Source organism: Vulpes vulpes, chromosome 10 (genome assembly GCF_048418805.1).
Source record: "Vulpes vulpes isolate BD-2025 chromosome 10, VulVul3, whole genome shotgun sequence".
Classification (NCBI taxonomy): domain Eukaryota; kingdom Metazoa; phylum Chordata; class Mammalia; order Carnivora; family Canidae; genus Vulpes; species Vulpes vulpes.
In genome coordinates this window covers 41,356,834-41,376,947 of record NC_132789.1, presented here as the reverse complement: position 1 = coordinate 41,376,947, position 20,114 = coordinate 41,356,834, and the positions used below count along the sequence as shown (strand labels likewise).

At 41.6% G+C, this 20,114-nt stretch overlaps 1 protein-coding gene across 28 annotated transcripts in view; it reads left to right on the top strand.

Annotated features, from left to right (window-relative positions):
- The window catches only part of MACF1 (microtubule actin crosslinking factor 1), a 337,622-nt gene that overhangs the window by 239,295 nt on the left and 78,213 nt on the right, over positions 1-20,114 (top strand). For 25 of the 28 annotated variants that reach the window (XM_072723761.1, XM_072723759.1, XM_072723760.1 and 22 more), the window contains 7 exons: positions 1,590-1,707; positions 5,522-5,584; positions 6,246-6,487; positions 7,405-7,534; positions 8,194-8,393; positions 12,010-12,505; positions 13,163-14,634. In XM_072723761.1, the coding sequence (XP_072579862.1) occupies positions 1,590-1,707; positions 5,522-5,584; positions 6,246-6,487; positions 7,405-7,534; positions 8,194-8,393; positions 12,010-12,505; positions 13,163-14,634 (2,721 nt within the window). The remainder of the gene's footprint in view (positions 1-1,589; positions 1,708-5,521; positions 5,585-6,245; positions 6,488-7,404; positions 7,535-8,193; positions 8,394-12,009; positions 12,506-13,162; positions 14,635-20,114) is intronic. The other 3 variants (XM_072723764.1, XM_072723747.1, XM_072723772.1) reach the window with 1 other exon arrangement.

Genomic DNA, 20,114 nt, shown 5'->3' with positions numbered 1-20,114 from the left:
TGCCAAGGGGTGTTAGAAAAAAGATAGTCATTATAGTCCTGTCCTTGAGAAGTTTATAATCTCACTGTGTGTTTGAGAATTAGAGAGTTATCCGTGAGCAAGTGACCAGATATATGATCAGGAGATTAAGGAAAGATTATCACCTCTACAGCTAAAAAAGGAAAAGTTAGAATCAGATAGTTGGAAGGTACCTTCCAGAGTAGGATCAATATTTCTCCCATCCCCTGTAGGATCTCTTCTTTGATTCAGTCATTCAGCCTCTACTTGCATTTTTAACACATCTCTTCCTTTTGTTGAAATCAAGCTGTATCTACCTTCAACTAGTTCTCATGCATTCTCCTTATTTGCTTAGTAAAGCAGGATTTACCAGATGACAGGGAAGAGTTTGTTGATTTCACAGGGAGAGTTCCCAGAACATTTGGTGTGGGGAATCCCCTAGGGCAGAGGCTTTCTGATTTTTTAGTTCACAGTGCCCTTACTATTTCAATAAATTTTTCGTGGTACCTCAGGGCCAAAAAAAAGAAGAAAGGAAAAAAAGAAAAACCTAAAAAGCCTCACATGCTACACATGCTGTGTAGCTAGGTCTAAACTTTCATAGTAGTCGTTCACATGGTGTCCAATAGATGTCACTGTATTTCCCTCAAAAATTTAAAATATCCTGTGAGTTTGATGCATGATTTGGGAACTATGGCTCTTTGGAATCTAGAGTGATTGATAAAGGAATTGACAGCTGTGAATTGACAAGGCTCAGTTTGCAGTTAGGCAGCAAGGACTTGCTGTATAGTCATGGCTCTGTCTTTCTCTGCTGCTGGGCAGCTTAAAGTCAAAAGCAAACTAAGTTGATTGTCAGGGAAATTCAGTGTGGAGGAAGGGACTCAAGGCTAAGAAGGTTTCCCTGCTTTGGAAGAAGTAGAAATCTACTTTTGTGGTGGGGATCCACAGCTAGAGAAAACATGACCTAGTTAGAGCAGGGTGCCTTTGTTTCTTAATGGTTTTCTTTGGTAGTTAGAGCTCTGGCTTCAAGCCCAATATAAAGTTCCCTTGAAAATGCAAAGTGTAGCCTATGATTCTATGTATTTTTCTACATTTCAATATCTAGCTCCTCATTTTACCGCCCATTTGTCATTTCCTTTTTATTCTTTACACACATGCTGTTCCCTTTTACTACCTTTTGTTTTCACTAAAAGCTTTCGCCCTCAAGGCAGAGTTAGGTGTGTCTCCTCTGTGCTCTGAGTTTACTGTCTGTATTTTTGTAGTAGCATTTATCACATTATAATGCAGTTGATAATCTGAGCTCTTGGTTTTAGGAACTATATCATAATCCTATTTTGTATCCTCAGTGTTAGGCATGATGTCTGGCCTATAGTAATGCTCAATAAATAATTGATGAATAAATGAGACGTTCCTGAATATTCTAGGATGTCATTCTCCTGTATCATGGCTGGTTAAACCAAGATCTTCAAGTGACTAAATATATGAGGATGATCACTTAATGCTTATCAAAACTTTAAGGAGGAAATATAGAATAGGTGTCCTTACTGATGAGGAGAATGCCCCTAGATGTTAACATTTAGCTGTTCTGTCAACAGGGTCTTCTAGATGACTGGGCAAGTAAGGGAAGTTTGGTGGAAGAAATCAATTGCAAAGGCACTTCTTTAGAAAATCTCATCATGGAGATCACAGCACCTGATTCCCAAGCCAAGACAGGTGAGTACAGGCTTTTAAAAATGTAGTGAGTAAACAACATTCTTCACTTTGGCCTTTGGTCTTTGGTTATGACCCCTTAATTAATAAAAGTCAGAATCAGCATTGAGTATGAGAACAAAGGGCAATGGTCCACAAAGCCGTCTTCCCCTTCAAACTGACCTGTCTCCCATTTGTTATATGACATTGCTCCATTTTGCAGAACCTCTTCCTGTGATGGGAAAGAGTAAAGGGACTAGTTGGCCTAAATGAACAGAGAAGAATTAAAATAGGATTCTGTTGCTTTCTTTTAAACATTTGCATGAATAGCTATGCATCATCTTTAAATTGGAGTCAGCCCTTGAGAGTTTAAGCATGATATCTTGAGAGAGAATAGGTATTCAGGAGTTGGTGTTGGTCTACCAAGGACAGCCACACTTCTTGGAAGGAGATACAAAGATTGTGCCCAGATATGTGAATAATCCCTGGCTGCAGATTAAGTCTTCCAAACAAAATCCATATGAGCTCACAGTCACTTTCTGGTTTTAAATTGGGATCTCAGAGGTTTTATTGCCAGACTGTGTTAGTGCACTCCTACAATCAGTTAAATCATAAGAGAAAAGTTTATTTTTTTCTCCTGAGAACAGACAGTCACTTTTCTGTCAAAGCTTAAAGATCTCTTAGAATTACCCAGAAATGACGTTTCAGGGAATTGGTGTTTCTTATATTGCAATACATAAAACCTCTTAAGTTCAGGGACTTATTGGTGTGTGACTACATCAGGAGTCAGCAAGCTCTTTCTATAAAGGGCCATGTATTAAATACTTTATAGGCTTGTGAGCCACATGGTCTCTGTCATACTATACATCTCTACCGTGGTGACACAAAACAGTCATAGATGATATACAAGTGAACGGATGTGGCTGTGTTCAAATAAAACTTTATAAACAGAAATAGGCAGAGGGCCAGATTTGACCACTACAGTTTTTTGACTTCTAGAGTAGATCCGTGGTTTTTCAAACATTTTAAAACGCTAAAATCTTTTTTTAAAAAATCTCAAATAAAGCTCTACTACATAAAACAGATACAAATGATACTTTGTTGGCATAAATTTCCCTGATAAGTGGATTTTAGCATTTTATCTATTATAAAATCAGGATATTGAGACTATCTAAGGGAATATAAAGATTTGACAAAGGATTTTTGGATGACAGCTTTATAATCTGATTTATTTCTCCATTTTGTTTGGTTACATCATATTCAGAAAATACAGGTCACACAGATAAGTAGTTGTAAAGGATAACAAATGTCTTTAAAAGTTCACTTTACAGTCCACCTGTGTCAGAAAGAATTGTCAAAGTCTTGGAAATGGACAACATAGAAGTATTGGGTGTCCTTTCAATGAAGTGTTGGACATTGTCTGATAGGCTTTTGGAAATTATTTGGTCCTGAGTGTGTACCTTTAACTGAATTTTTGTTTATTGAACTGTTCTAGAATTTTGTATGATGAAAGTTGACTTGTAGATAATTGATAGTAATGCAAATGATACTTGTCCATAGCAATTCAAGTAAATTTTGCCCCACAGGAAAGACAATCTCAAGTATTAACTTTAACCACTTTCTAACCACTTTCCCCTTAATTGCCCATTTATTAATGTCCTCAAGAGTCATGGGGTAGAACAGGTGAAGGGAGGGGACCAGTGGGAGGGGGAGCACAGTAGCTGAAGATGTCACCCACTATGTAAGTGATGCAGCCTAAATTCAAACACAAATATACTTGATTCAAGGTGGAAAAAAAAGTTCACTTTAGAGTCTCAGAGCACTCCTCGGTTAAACTGAACTAGGAGCTTGAAAGTGATGTAATAAGGAATTCTTGTTTCAAAGTTAAAACACCAAGAATTTTAATGAAGGATCACCTTCTTTTCTTAAACATAGAAAACACCTAAAACTGGCATTGAGGACAACAGTTAGCCTGTAATCTGACATCACCAGGACCTGGCGTGTTAAGAATTCTGTTACCACCTGGTTCTGCCCTAATGAGAGCCTGCTCTGAGCAGATGCACCTTAGCCTTTTTTGTCATTTTCTTTAATATAGTAACCACATGTTGCAAATGTTTTTCTTTGTACAAGTGGACATGTGTAAAGTGCTAATGAAGAGCTGTGGCTTTTCCAATCAGTCACATTCAAAAAGTAACACTTTTAAATGTCAGCAGTGGGTGTATGGGAGCTACTTCATTCTATCCCCAAACCAGCATAAATTGGTTGTATCGAATGGTTTAGGTGTGGTGTTCAACATAACTGAACACGCATGTTTTATTGCCATTTCTAAGTAGTTACAAATATATTCTGAAGATTAAATTTAAACCATTTATAGAGTCCCTAAAGCACCTCCTTAGGTGCTTTGAAAGTCACTAGCCTGAGTGCTCTCAAAGTTATCTTCTACCTCTGAAAAATCATGAATATTGCAGTTCTTAACATTCGTGTAGTTCTTGTTTCATAAAGTGCTTACGGTATACAGTACCTCATTACCTCTCTCAGGTAACTTCATGAGAGCTGACAAGATAGCTAGTATTATCTTTATATCCTGGAGAAGAAACTGAGGTCTGTCTGCAGATTAAGGCTCACATACCGAGTTAGTGACAGTCTTAGCCAGGACCACCTTCTCCTAATTACTAGTCCAGTTTCTTTTTTGGTCATCACCCTACTACAATGGAATATGATCTTTTTGTTTGATCCATTTTTTCATTGAAAATACAATAATGTTGGGGTGCCTGGTGGTTTGTTCGGTTAAGCATCCAACTCTTGATCTTAGCTCAGGTCTTGATCTCAGGGTCCTGAGTTCAGGCCTCGAGTTGAGCTTCACACTGGGGGTGGAGCCTACTTAAGGAAAAAAAGAACAGGAAGGAAGGAAGGAAGGAAGGAAGGAAGGAAGGGAGGGAGGAAGGAAGGAAATGTTAACATTTAAAAGTTTCACAATTACTATCTTTTAATATAACCTTAATGTAAAACATTTTTCTATGAAATCAGTGTGCATGAGAGTTTAATCTCTTCTTGTAATGTAACATTATATCATGAATATTCTTCATATTTCTGTATAATTTCTATAATTACATGATCTGATTTTTATTTAACTTGGGACACTCCTGAAATACAAAGAATCAACCTGAGGAGAATATAGGTAAAATCATGGTAATTAGAAACAGAACCAAAGGCCCAAAGCAGAATTTCTGGGAATATTTACGAGCCAGATATATTGGTGCTCAGTATTTCCGTTTTCTGGTAGGGAAGGAAAGCAGAAAGTCACAGAAGAATAAAGATTCTTCCTTTTGAAGTAATATAAGAAGGACTCGTCTTAATGTCTTTATTAAAAGAATACTGCTTTTTATGTCCTCAATTACATTTACTGTTCATTTTTATTATGTTGAAGGACATTGATGTTAACGTTGAGCCTTTTGGCTTTATTGTAAATCCTCATTCTAAAGTGTGGCAGACAGCACAGATATTCTAAAGACTTAATTATTTTACCAATACTTGCTTCACAAAGTCATGACAGGATCCAAAGAATTCAAGTTGGAGATCAAGGAAGGAAATAAATTAGAGTTTTCCTAAAGAAAGGGTTGGTTAAGAATCACTACTGCTAAGAACCCAAAACACCCAAGTGATGCTTGGTTGCCTGGCAGCTAAAATGATTTGTCTCTTTCCATGAGTATGTTGTCCTGTGCTGTGTTAACCTCCTGATACCTGAGCTTAAAGTGAGTGCCAGAGAACAAATTCAGTGCCTGTATGTATTCCTAACACGTTTGTCTTGCCCTGCTTGTCTCCCTGTCCTTCTGCTCAGGTTCCATACTGCCCTCTGTAGGAAGCTCTATAGGCAGTGTAAACGGATACCACACCTGCAAAGGTGAGAATGCCATCTCACAGTGCCTCTTTGTTGGATGTGTTAGAATAGTATTCACATTGGCATCTGTGTATGTTTCTGTATGTGTGAAAGAACTGCTGCCAGGATGGGTATGAGGGTAAAAATCTGGGGCAGAAGCCACTGTTGATGCTTCTTTGCTGGCTTGGTAAAGGCTAAACGGGTTGGCAGCCAGGGAGATAAAAGTACTAGGAAATAAATTGGACCGCTAGATAAGACCAGTAAGGAAAGACCTTGCAGAAAATACATGTGAATCTTTTGAGTCATAAAGAAGCCACATTAGAGGCAGTCTGTTCTAACCCTCAGCCTCCCAGCCCCATGGTTTCTCTGTTATTTGGAGAAGAGGGAGCAGAAGAATGCCCCAGATCCTTCACTCCCTTCACTCCTGCAATTCCCAAGTTTATTTAGCATTTTATTTGTACATCTATGTAGCTAATGTCAAAATCCGAAAGCCAGATTAATGAAAGCTCTTTTGCTTTGTATATATATAAACAAGGACTTTTATGTGATTTACCAGGAACAGACTCTCTAGTTCACTAGAAGGAGTAGGAGAGACACTTAATCCTGATGAGTAATTTAGCATGAGGAACCCTTGGGGAGGCTTGGAGAGCTATTCCCGATCTGATTTTTGTTTCTATGATACTAGATCTGACGGAGATCCAGTGTGACATGTCAGATGTAAACTTGAAATATGAGAAACTGGGGGGAGTGCTTCGGGAACGCCAGGAAAGCCTTCAGGCTGTCCTCAGCAGAATGCAGGAAGTTCAGAAGGAGGCAGGCTCAGTGTTGCAGTGGCTGGAATCAAAAGAGGAAGTCCTCAAAGCCATGGATGCCTCTTCATCTCCAACCAAGCCAGAAACAGTGAGAGCCCAAGCTGAATCTAACAAGGTACTGTGTTTACATTAGCTGCGTCCCAAACAGTAAGAGGAAGGGGCTGTTGTACCAGTGTTCCTGCCTAAGCCCAGGACTCAGCCACACACCCATGCCATGAGGAGCCCTTTCAAATGAAGACTATGTCTAAAGTCTCCTAGAGAATTTTCTTACCTATGAAATGAGAAATTATTATAAATAATACTCAGAAATAAAACCGGGCACACCTGGATGGTTCAGCTGGAAGAGCATGCAACTCTTGATCTTGGGGTCATGAGTTCGAGCCCCACATTGGACATAGAGATTACTTAAATAAATAAAACTTAAAAAAAGGAAAAAAAAAAAAAACCAGATCTGTTTACAGAAAGAGAATATCCCTCCTCTGAAATATCAGCTCACTGAGAGTGGGATCTTGTTTCCCATATGATGCTTTAAGTCAAACCATTGTCATCAAAGCCTCTTTCCAACTCTTGGGGGATTTCAGTATGGCTGTTATTACAGTTCATTCTTAAGGTTGACATGTAAGACAAGGAAGAATAGCAGGAGGAATAAGATCATATAGAAAATCGTATAAAACCTTTTTTTTGCCAAAATTTTTTCTATTCTAACTGGACATACCATGCCATCTTCTCCAGCTATATAAATGTTCTTGACATCACCATCATCGTCATCATTGTGTATGGGGATTAGTAATTTCTTCTTATTGGGTTCTACCAATACGTTGTACATGAAAAAATTTAGATCCTGCCACTTAGATTTTCATTTTAAAGTAAAAATTGAAGCAAAAATGTGTCTTAAAATCATGAAACAAGTCACTAATAGAATCAGAAGTGGAGCCTGTAATTGCAGGCCAGTCTTCCGGTACTTTCCTCTACACACATAGCTTTGTTTCCTGTGCAGAAATCTTGTGGCATCCCTGATATTCTCTCTCCTAGGCCTTCCTGGCTGAATTGGAACAGAATTCTCCAAAAATCCAAAAAGTAAAGGAAGCCCTGGCTGGATTACTGATGACATATCCCAACTCACAAGAAGCAGAAAGCTGGAAGGAAATGCAAGAGGAACTCAGTAAGTTATCAGAGGAATGTTGCAAATTCACTAAATTGCTTATCCTCAAAACAAAATATCCTATAAAGCAGGACTTATTTTTAATTTTCGTAAGCAGTCAAGAGGAATAGGGTTAGAGAGTGAGTCTGATTAACGGAAAAAATCTAGAGATTCCGCTCAAAAGTGTCAGAAATTTGGCTTTTATGGGCAAGTCAGTCTGACAATCTGCTATGGGGATGCTATGGAGAATATTGGGGATGAAAATGAAAAATAGGAAATAATCTATTCACTGGAAGGATTAGATGAATTATTCTGCATTCATATTGACCTAAATATAAATGATATAGGTGAATGTTTATTAGCCTGAAAAAAACATTGGCATGAAAGATGTTTTTATAATTTAGTAAGAGTTTAAAAACAGTCATAAAATATTATTAGACATGCATGCGTGTGTGTGTGTGTGTGTGTGTGTAGTTCTGTGCAGTTTCATTATCACCACCACCACAATCAAGTACAGAACTGTGCTACTTTAGTTAAAATTAAATAAAGATTATTTTTAACTTAAAATTTTTTAACTAATTCTGGGGTCATTTCCTGTGGTATATTAGGAACATAACTTAGGGATCAGGCCAGTGGCTGGTGAGAGTAAAGGAACACATTCTCTCATTTCCCTTCCGCAGATTCCCGATGGGAAAGGGCCACCGAAGTGACCATGGCCCGGCAAAAGCAGCTGGAGGAATCCGCAAGTCATCTGGCCAGCTTCCAGGCTGCAGAATCCCAGCTCCGGCCCTGGCTGATGGAGAAGGAACTGATGATGGGGGTGCTGGGGCCCCTTTCTATCGACCCCAACATGCTGACTGCACAAAAGCAGCAGGTCCAGGTGAGCCACAAAGCTTACGGCTCTCAGCAAAGAAATTGGAGTCACACATACCTAGATTTGAATGCTGCTGTCAGCAAGTAGATTTCAAATGACCCTGGACAAGTCCCTTAACCTTCTAGGGTTCTGTTTCCTCGGCATAAATAAGGTGTTTGTAAGGGTTTTATCACAGTGCCTGTCAAATAGTAAATAGCCGATAACTATAATATTAATATCATTAACAGAGGTAGTAAGATGAATGGTTGTGAGAATGGGGAATTTCTGACTACTTTGTAGAATCGTATTTTACTTTTAATCCCCCATTGTAGTGATATAACTTAATGTAGTGTCTTATATCTGCTGATGTCACTTAAAGATTTTCTATTGCTCAAACCTCAAGAAAATTTTTTTTTTTTTTTTAAGAAAAATTGATCTAGGGATCCCTGGGTGGTGCAGCGGTTTGGCGCCTGCCTTTGGCCCAGGGCACGATCCTGGAGACCCGAGATCGAATCCCACGTCGGGCTCCCTGCATGGAGCCTGCTTCTCCCTCTGCCTGTGTCTCTGCCTCTCTGTCTCTCTCTGTGTGACTATCATGAATAAATAAATAAAATCTTTTTTTAAAAAAAAAAAAGAAAGAAAATGAAATGTTTAAAAAAAAAAAGAAAAATTGATCTAAGTGCCTACTGTCATAGAAATCTAGGTTGGTCAAATTATGTCATTTCTGATGAATTTCTGCTGAGAACCTTTTCTTCTTCCTCCTCCTCTTTTTTTTTTTTTTTTTTTTTTGGTAAGCACTGTAGTATCTTGTTCTACAAACTCTTCCAAAATACTTTCAGACTTGTTCCATTTCTTCTCACCATCCACCAGGTTTCCTAAATTAAGACCTAAGAGTGGTTTTTAAAGGAACCCTTTCTTTTAGCCCCTGCATATAATTATCAAGTCCTATTTGGTTCACTTACAAATATTTTTTTTTAATGTTTTCTTTTTTTTTTAATTTTTATTTATTTATGATAGTCACAGAGAGAGAGAGAGAGGCAGAGACACAGGCAGAGGGAGAAGCAGGCTCCATGCACCGGGAGCCCGACGTGGGATTCGATCCCGGGTCTCCAGGATCACGCCCTGGGCCAAAGGCAGGCGCCAAACCGCTGCGCCACCCAGGGATCCTGGTTCACTTACAAATATTTTTCTATTCCAGTGGTTTTCAGACTCTTTGGTCTCAAAACATATTCATGCTCTTAAAAATTATTGAGGACCCCAGGGGCACCTGGGTGGCTCAGTTGGGTAAGCGTCCGACTCATGATTTTTGGCTCAGATATTAAACTCAGCGTCGTGAAATCAAGCCCCACATTGGGCTCCGTGCTTAGCACAAAGCTGCTTGAGATTCTCTTTCTTCCTTTCCCTCTGCATCTCTGTCTGTCTGTTTCTCTCTGAAGTAAACAAATAAATTAAATATATTTTTAAAAAGTTATTGAGGACCCCAAAGAGCTTATGTTTATTGATATCTATTAATATTTGCTGTATTAAAACTGAGGGGTTGCTTGGTTTAATTGGTTGAGCGTCTGACTCTTGATCTCAGCTTGGGTATTGATTCCAGGGTTGTGAGTTCAGGCTCCACACTGGGTATGGAGCCTACTTAAAAACAAAAACAGAAAAACAATGAGGAGTTTTAAAAATATATATTTATTAATTAATTTAAAAATCACTTTGGTAAAACTAACATTAACATAAGTTACATATTTATTTTTTATTAAAAAGTAACATTTTCCAAACATAGTAGCTTATTTTTTTTTATTTTTTTAAAGATTTTAAAAAATTTATTTATGAGAGACACATAGAGAGAGGCAGAGACACAGGCAGAGGGAGAAGCAGACTCCCTGCGGGGAGCCCGACGTGGGACTTGATCCTGGAACTCCAGGATCACGACCTGAGCTGAAGGCAAACTCTCAACCACTAAGCCACCCAGGCGCCCCCAAACACAGAAACTTTAATAAGAGTAGTATTGTTTTATGAGTTTGCAAACCTCTTTGATGTCTGACTTAATAGAATATTCTCATACGTTTTCGTATCTGCTTCTGTACTCAGTCTATTGCAATACTAGATGTCATGTAGCCTCTGGAAAACTCCACTGAACATTCTTGAGAGAAAAATTATAAAAGGCAAATAATCTTAGTATTATTATGAAAATAGTTTGACCTCATGGACCCTCTGAAAGGGCCTAGAGACTCCTGAGGATCCCTGGAGCATACTTTGAGAACTACTGTTTAATTCTTCTCCATTCTAAATGCTCCTCCCTTAGGTAGGTTTGATCTTAGGGCTATACCATTGCAACAGCCTCCCAATGGGCTGCTTTGTATAGTGCATCCTCCACACAATTATCAAATTATCTCTGTAACTCATGCATCTGAATACATGAAAATGCTTTGCTGGCTCTTGGCTGCTGATTGAACAAAGTCCAAGTACCTGGCTGGTGTTAGATCGAAGGCTTTCCACAGTCTCATCCCAGTGTGTCTTGCCAGCCTCATTCCCCACTCTCCTCCCATATACCCAGGTTTCTGCTCGCACCAGGTAATGCATCCTTTCCTTGAACACACCATGCTCCTACCATTCCATGCCCTTGCTAATCCCTAGGCATCTGCCTGAAATGCCCCTCCTCAGTCTGTCTGCTTATTGGGAGATATCCTTTGTTGTGTCCTCTGTGAAGGCTTTCCTTACTTGCCTCATCCACTTTGTCATCCTCCCACAGAATTAATCATCCCTACTTTTTGCTTTCACAGTGCCATGTTCACATCGGTGTTTATCATTCGTCCTTTTTTTTACATTCTGTATTAGTTTATCGTTTATACATCTGTAACTCCTTAAAGTCATGTCTTTCTTACTTATGTACAGTGTGAGTGATGAATACTTTCCATAAATTTTCTTATTTAATCCTTAAGACAGCCAAGATAAGTACTTTCTATTCTCATTTTATAGATGAGGAAGCTGAGATTTGGAGAACTTTAAAAACTCACCTAAGCTTATTTATACAGTTTATGAGTGATAGAGTCAGGATTTGAATCCAAGCAGTCCAACTCCAGAGCCTGTAACCCTAACTGCTTTGCTGAGTGAAATAGTGGCTAGAAAAGTGTAAAAAGACATGCTACATGCTTTAAAGAAGCTCATTGTCTAATTGTGCTGTGTTGTAATATATAGATTGTATGTGCTGTTGGAATTCCAAGAAAGCAACTAAGAAAGACAGAAGTATAGAGAGTTGAAATGGCAAGCCCAGCCAGGATTATAGCTAGCTCTGGGACCCAGGGTTCCAGGCTTGCAGTTCAGAGGCCTGGGTTTTATCTGGCAAAGCTGATGAGTGCCAATCCAGAAAACAAGGCCAACCTTAGTAACTGATATTGAAACAGAGTAGGACAAATAAGGAAAAGAAATAGAATAGGCACAATCAATGGCCCTTTCAGAACAAATTTTTATTAAGTGGTTGTTAAAAGTGATACTGTTATTTTCCCAGTAGCCCAGTCCTTGGAGTTTTCTGGTTTATTTTCAAAAGGAGTTGGCACTACTTGGCACGATCCAAAATCAGTTTTTGTTTTGACATTCTTTTTAGATCTGTCTTTTCTCTCTAAGCATCTTGATGTCATTTCTATTACAGTTTATGCTGAAGGAATTTGAAGCCCGCAGGCAACAGCACGAGCAGCTGAATGAGGCAGCTCAGGGCATCCTAACAGGCCCTGGAGATGTTTCGCCATCCACCAGCCAAGTACAGAAAGAACTTCAGAGTATCAATCAGAAGTGGATTGAGCTGACTGACAAACTCAATTCCCGTTCCAGCCAAATTGACCAAGCTATTGTCAAAAGCACCCAGTACCAAGAATTGCTCCAGGACTTATCAGAGAAGGTCAAGGCAGTTGGACAGAGACTAAGTGGCCAGTCAGCCATCAGCACCCAACCTGAGGCTGTGAAGCAGCAATTGGAGGAGACCAGTGAGATTCGATCTGATGTGGAGCAGTTGGATCATGAGATTCAGGAGGCACAGGCACTTTGCGATGAGCTCTCAGTACTCATTGGGGAGCAGTACCTCAAGGATGAGCTGAAGAAGCGTTTGGAGACAGTTGCCCTACCTCTCCAAGGTTTAGAAGACCTTGCAGGTAAGTTAGGGTGAGGAACACACTGCTGATGTTAGTGGCAAGCCAGAAGATGGGCTTCGTGATAGTCCCAAGTATCTAGTGTGACCTGTAAGCAGCTTTTGGACTCAGACTAGTGTCACCCTATCCCTTTGTCCAGCTACAGTGAGAACCTCTGTGGTTATCAGATGTTGACTGAGTGCTAACAGTACTTGGAGCTTTATGTAGCTTAATCCCAGAGATAAAAGCACTCATCCTAATTTTGTCAGCAGGTAGACGTTCATGCTCTTAGATGTATTTATAGGTGGAGTTACACAGATACTTTCACTCACCCTCGTTTATACCATACACACACATATACCATATTATAGAATTAGATGTTTATGATGGCCTCATACAAGAAGAATTTTGTCATCAATTTATTGCCTTCCTCTAGAAACTTTCATGGCTTTTTACCAACTAAGAAGTAAAAGTTTACTTGTTACTTAGACCATCTTATAAGGTTGGTATAAGGATTAAGTAAGATCTAGTATATAAAGGAGACTAGCTTTGTGCTGCTTTTATGGAAGGCCCTCGGGTGACATTAGTTTCCATCCCCTAAGATGAGACCATATACTCCCAGCAAACATGTTAATGCCCAGTTCAGATTTGATTGGTTTAAATTTGATTTTCTCATTTCAGCTGATCGCATGAACAGACTCCAGGCAGCTCTTGCCAGCACCCAGCAGTTCCAGCAAATGTTTGATGAGTTAAGAACCTGGTTGGATGACAAACAAAGCCAGCAAGCGAAAAACTACCCAATTTCTGCAAAATTGGAGCAGCTGCAGTCTCAACTACAGGAGAATGAAGAGTTTCAGAAGAGCCTTAATCAACACAGTGGTTCCTATGAGGTGATTGTGGCTGAAGGAGAATCTTTGCTTCTTTCTGTACCTCCTGGAGAAGAGAAAAAGACTTTACAAAACCAGTTGGTTGAGCTCAAAAGCCACTGGGAAGAGCTTAGTAAAAAAACTGCAGACAGACAATCCAGGCTCAGGGACTGTATGCAAAAAGCTCAGAAATATCAGTGGCATGTGCAAGACCTCGTGCCATGGATAGAAGATTGTAAGGCCAAGATGTCTGACTTGCAGGTCACCCTGGATCCAGTGCAGCTAGAGTCCAGCCTCCTGAGATCAAAGGCTATGCTGAGTGAGGTGGAAAAGCGCCGCTCCCTGCTAGAAATACTGAACGGTGCTGCTGACATTCTGATCAATTCCTCTGAGACAGATGAAGATGATATCCGGGATGAGAAGGCTGGGATCAACCAGAACATGGATTCCATTACAGAAGAACTACAGGCCAAAACAGGGTCTCTCGAAGAAATGACTCAGAGACTCAAGGAGTTCCAGGAAAGCTTTAAAAATATTGAAAAGAAAGTCGAAGGGGCCAAACACCAACTTGAGATCTTTGATGCTCTAGGCTCCCAAGCCTGTAGCAACAAGAACTTGGAGAAGCTAAGAGCTCAGCAGGAAGTGCTGCAGACTCTGGAGCCCCAGGTAGACTATCTCAGGAACTTCACTCAGGGCCTGGTGGAAGATGCCCCAGATGGATCTGATGCTTCCCAACTTCTTCGTCAAGCCGAGGTCACCCAGCAAGAGTTCCTGGAAGTGAAGCAAAGAGTGAACAGTGGTTGCATGATGATGGAAAACAAGCTGGAAGGGATTGGCCAGTTTCACTGCCGTGTCCGAGAGATGTTCTCTCAGCTGGCGGACCTGGACGATGAGCTTGATGGCATGGGTGCCATCGGCAGAGACACCGATAGCCTCCAGTCCCAAATCGAGGATGTACGGCTATTTCTCAACAAAATCCAAGCCCTCAGGTTAGACATAGAGGCCTCTGAAGCAGAGTGTCGGCAGATGCTGGAGGAAGAGGGGACTCTGGATTTGTTAGGTCTCAAGAGGGAGCTCGAAGCCCTGAATAAGCAGTGTGGTAAACTGACAGAGAGGAGCAGAGCTCGCCAGGAGCAGCTGGAACTGACTCTGGGCCGCGTAGAGGATTTCTACAGGAAGCTGAAAGCCCTCAATGACATGACCACGGCAGCAGAGGAGGGGGAGGCCCTCCAGTGGGTCGTGGGGACCGAAGTGGATCTCATCAACCAACAGTTAGCAGATTTTAAAGTAAGTCTTGCCCTTGTTTTCTCATCTTTTGCCATCTGATAGGTATTTCTTTTCATGTAGCTTGGAAACCTGGTGTATATACATCTTAACTTCTGCCCTTGAGGCTGCTATGCTCGCTTCCAACCCCGTCAAAGCACACTATCTGAAGACTAAACAGTCTCTTGGATTCTGGGCAACTGGTTTGAACATTTTTCTATCGTAATTTATTTCAGTGTTGATAACCAACTAAGGATATAGAAAGAAATGTCCAAATGTTACTGCTTACTCTGAGAATCTCCTCTTGTGATTTGTAACAGCAGAGAGAGTTTTTCCAGGTCCCTGTTTTTCAACTGAGGTGTAAGAAGTCATAAGATAAACAAGGGTCATCTTCCTAAAGTGTTGGCTTTCTTTTTCTCATACTTCAGGGGAAAGTTACTGATGTATTATGAAATAAAATAAAAATTCTCATGAGTTATTAAGATAAAATGTGACACTTTAAAGAAATTTCCCACTTAACAGCAGGCAGTGCCTAAGACTATACCCCAGACCCCCAGGAGTACAAGTACTTGGCCTGTAGGAGAGTTTGAAAAGCACTGCCCTAACTGCAAAAATGTTTTAATTCTTTGCCTGAGTCAGGATTTCCAGTCCGGTGATTTTGTGAGTCCAAATTAAAACAACAGGGGAAGACTGGAGGAGTTGACTTGAAAATGTGATTTTGCCAGGTTAGGGGCTTGGAACTCTCAGGACTGCCTGGTGGGTCATGGCTCTCAGGATGGGAGCCTTTCATCCTGCGTTTCTTCTGTTGTCGATGCCAAAAAGGGCCTCAGCCCACTGCTGGAGGCCCCTCAGCTGCTTTTCCTTCTTGGTGCATGGAGTAGATGTGGAAAGGCTACTTCCAGCACTGTTTCCAGCACTGGTGTTAATTATTCCCACGTACCAGTCATACTCCTGCCGTCAGAGTTCGTTTGTTCTCTAAGGCCCCTGCCTGTCAGGATTCTTTTGAGTACAGATACGGATGGAGAGGTGGTGACACCAGGACAGAGTCCCACACGGTCCTGAGGAAAGTTACAAGATCCACATGCAGACGGGTGGCTATTTCAGGAAGGCCTTCTGCTTAGGGGATTTTTTTTTTTTTAAGATTTTATTTATTTATTCATGAGAGATACACACAGAGAGGCAGAGACACAGGCAGAGGGAGAAGCAGGCTCCATGCAGTAAGCCCGATGCGGGACTCGATCCCAGGACCCTGGGATCATGCCCTGAGCCAAAGGCAGACTCTCAACTGCTGAGCCACCCAGGCCTCCCTGCTTAGGGGATGTTTAGCTCTGAAGCGGGACATTGGGTGAAGGCCCCCTAACAGTGTTTGGATATGCTATATCTGGGAGCAGCAAATCATCATTTTGGGGATTCTTGAGGCCCCAAATAAGGAGAGGGTAGGGAGGGAAAATTCAGACCCATGAGCCCACATGTTTTCCTCTAAGAAACTCCCACACCTCCATTGCAGTGGTGGGGTGGCCTTTCTTGCTTCATCATGTGTGGCGTTCTGGCCTCTTCCACTGTAAGTGCCTCAAAGGAGAAACTGTCTTCTACAGGCTCTGGGTTACCTAGAATTAACTGTCTAACCAACTAAATGAATGACTTAGAAAACTGAAGCCGATCCCTTTGGGCTTTGATATTTTGTTTTATCAAACTAGAATCTGATTTACATGGGAATTATTTGGGGTTTTTTTGTTTTTTATTTTTATTTACTTATTTATTCATGATAGACATAGAGAGAGAGAGGCAGAGACACAGGCAGAGGGAGAAGCAGGCCCCATGCAGGGAGCCCGAAGCGGGACTTGATCCCAGGACTCCAGGGTCGCGCCCTGGGCCAAAGGCAGGTGCTTAACCACTGAGCCACCCAGGGATCCCCTACATGGGAATTATTTTAAATGTTATTTGCCTAATCTTCTAAACGCTATGTTGTGCCTGTTTTTCTTTATAAGTATGGTTTAACATTATTAAAAAGATGGTACTGTTCTCTCTGATGGTGATATCCTCAAGGATATTAGAGACATTCAGGGATGCTTTGTATTGAATATTCTTAAGTGACTATGCAGTTTGATTTGGGTACGGAGGTTCTTGTCTAGTGCCTCTCAAGTGTGTGTGCAATTTCTGTTCTTCACCCTTCCCCAGGCAGCAGGTATTCTTTCCTACCGCGGTTACTTCTCACAGCCTTTAGCAGTCTGTCCCTTGCTTCTCATCTTCAGTGAGCTAGAAAATGAAGTAAACAAGCCTGTTAAAATTGCATTAAATACAAGCTAGAATATAAAAAAGAGTCCATAGGCAGGCACACAGAGTGTTTGGATCTGAGGACAACTAATCATTTCCTTTTCATTTCATCCTTCATTGCTAGAAACATTCTGAATTTTGATGCAGCTGAAAGATTTTCAGAAATTACTGGACAGTCCCGTATTTTATTTGTAGCCTAGTATGTAACCTAAAACTACTCAGAGTTCGGTCACTGCATAGTTGTTTGTTATATCATACTTGTTTCACTGGTTTCCAAAACTCAGCCTCTCACTACCATACCCTGGATGTGGAGGGTGGGACCAGACACTGATGAGCTGGCCACCTGCAGAGTATGCTTCTCTGCAGGGCACTGGTGTGGAAATGCAAGACTGGAAGAAAGGAGAAAGAGGGTGGTGGAGTTGTGTTCCCTGTGTGTGTCCTCAAGTTGGGGGTGCAAGTCAGAAGCCTGGTTCCACAGGCTTCTTGACTTTATAAAGTCAAAGTCTTCGGGTAGAGTTTTTGCCTCCTCCCAGCATTTGGTCAGGAGGGGAGGAGCACACTCCTGGCTCAGCTCCCACTGAGCTCATGGGAAGTGAAAACAATGGGAGGGGGAAAAGCTCTGTGTGTGTCAGTCCCACAGTCCTCTGGAGGCTGAGTGAAGGGAAGGTCTTTTTGGGCCCATCCTGAGGACTGAGTCATTTTCGTGGTTTGGGTGTTGAGTTCCGGGTGAATGTGCTCTGCATCCAGCAACAGATTCATCTCTCCTCACTAAAGCAGCAGACCAGATGCATAAAGCATGACTCTGCTTTCAGATTCAGAGGAAAAGCCAGAGGTGTGCCTGGGTAGCTCAGTCGGTTAAGCTCTGCCTTCGCTCAAGACATGATCTTGGGGTCCTGGGATCCAGCCCCCAGACTCACTGGGAATCCCTGCTCAGCTGGGAGTCTGCTTGTTGCTTCTCCCCTCCTCCCACTCGTGTGTGCACTCACACTCACTCTCCCTCTCTCTCAAATAAATCATTTTTAAAAATAAGGAAAAACCAGAGGTGAAGATGAACATTATAGAACAGCATTAGCTTTAAGATTTCAGCTCTTTTTTTTTAATGGGATCACACTCTCAGCACAGAATCTGCTGAAGAGAGAAGGATGTGAGTCTATAGACAGAAGCATGGGCTCTGCTCTGACCTGGCTAACTCCACTGCGGATGGTGGAATAGACGGATGAGTCAGGCCTGGGGACTACCCCGGGCTTACTTCAGCCTCTGCGCAGTAGTGCTGAGAAATGCGTGGAGAGGCAGCTTATGGGAAAAGTTATTTCCTCCTTAAATGACATGAAAACCTGAAAGTCATTATTCCTTGGAAAGGCTTTTCTGTCAATTGCTTCTGAATAAATTATAGAATATGGTCACCTAGGGTGGCAGGCACTGAGGGGGGCACTTGATGGGATGAGCACTGGGTGTTATTCTGTATGTTGGCAAATTGAACACCAATAAAAAATAAATTTATTATTAAAAATAACAATAAAAAATAAAACAAGAAATCAGTGAAAAAAAAAAAGAATATGGTCAGCTAGTGGGGATCTATCAAGTGGGAAGAGAGTCCTCTCCCACTCTAAATAGGCAAAGACCTCAAACCTTCCAGAGTTAGGCACTTTACTGGGTTCAGCCATTCCAGGAATCTCAAATGAGAATATTGAGCATATTTTCAGAAGACTGGAAGGAAAAGACTGGCTAATCTCTTCAGGAAATTTTGTTTTCCTGAACAAGAGAGTCCATGATTATTGAGGAAAAGGAATTGTATGTGCATAACAGGACACTAACAAGAAAGGAGGGACCTTTATTTCACTGAAACATAAGCCAAAGAAATCTGTTAACTGATAATAACAAGAGGCTTTTCCTCATTTTGAAATTCCCTGTGCTAGTTTTATAGTCAGGAATTGGGATCATTCTGAGTCTCAGACCAGCCCTTTCCTGTATACACACACATACCCTTGCCCAAGAACCACAGTGGCTTCTCAGTCAGAAAGTAGGTGGTGGTTTAGGCATCAAGAGCAATATCAAGAAACCTGGATGCCCTTCGCACTCTGAATGTCATGTATATTTACATTTACTGCATATTCGGGCCAGGCCTCAGACTCAGCACTGTACCACTCAGTGACAAGAAAGAGTAAGTGGGAAAAAATGGAGACCTTTTTAAGGTCTGTAGGTTTCTCACAAAGGTTCACTTCACCTAATGATGCATTGGAAGCACCCAAGCCTGTTGGTCTTTTCCTTCCTTGCCTTTGAGGCTGGACTGACTTGAGGCTGGACCATTCTCAGTTCTAATTCTGGCCGAACAGAGCCCTGGGTCGGGGATTGTGCATGCTTGCAGCCTTTGTCTGGAGACTCAGTATCCCACCATAAGGGCAGAATAAGAAAGCCCAGTAAACCTCTTCATTTGATCCCCACCCCCCAGCTTCATAGAAGGCGAGTTTAGGCTTCCCTCTGAGCACACGTGAAAACCCTTAGAAGACAGGGCCTGATGTGAAGCTGAAAGGCTGCCAATTTGCACAAAGATACTTTCCTTCCTTTCAAACAATTACAAAGACAGTATCAGCCCATCTATGGTTTTGCCAGTTAGATTCACTAGAGAATAGAGCAAATGAAATCAGTATTATCTACCTGCCCTTGGAGAGAAAGGAAACCACACTTGGAATGACCTGTCTATCACCTAGAGGTTTCAGTATTTCTAGCTCTACAACAGCAAGGTAAGCTGAGTAGGCACCCCTTGCCCTGCCTCGTGCTGACCCTTGGCCTGTCTTGGTTTTGCCTTACCCTCTCTCCCACCCACCCTCTCTTTTTTTTTAAAGATTTTATTTATTTATTCATGAGAGAGAGAGAGAGAGAAAATAAGGCAGAGACACAGGCAGAGGTTAGAAGCAGGCTCCATGCAGGGAGCCTGACATGGGATCTCCAGGATAATGCCCTGGGCTGAAGCAGGCGCTAAACTGCTGAGCCACCCAGGCTGCTCTCTCTTTTTCTCTTTCTCCCTTCCTTCTTTCCTTTCTTCCACAAGGCTACCCCAATAGGAACTACTAGAGTGGGCAACCCCAGTGGCTCAGCAGTTTAGCGTCGCCTTCAGCCCGGGGCAGGATCCTGGAGATCCAGGATCGAGTCCCATGTCGGGTTCCCTGCATGGAGCCTGCTTCTCCCTCAGCTTGTGTCTCTGCCTCTCTATGTCTCTCATGAATAAATAA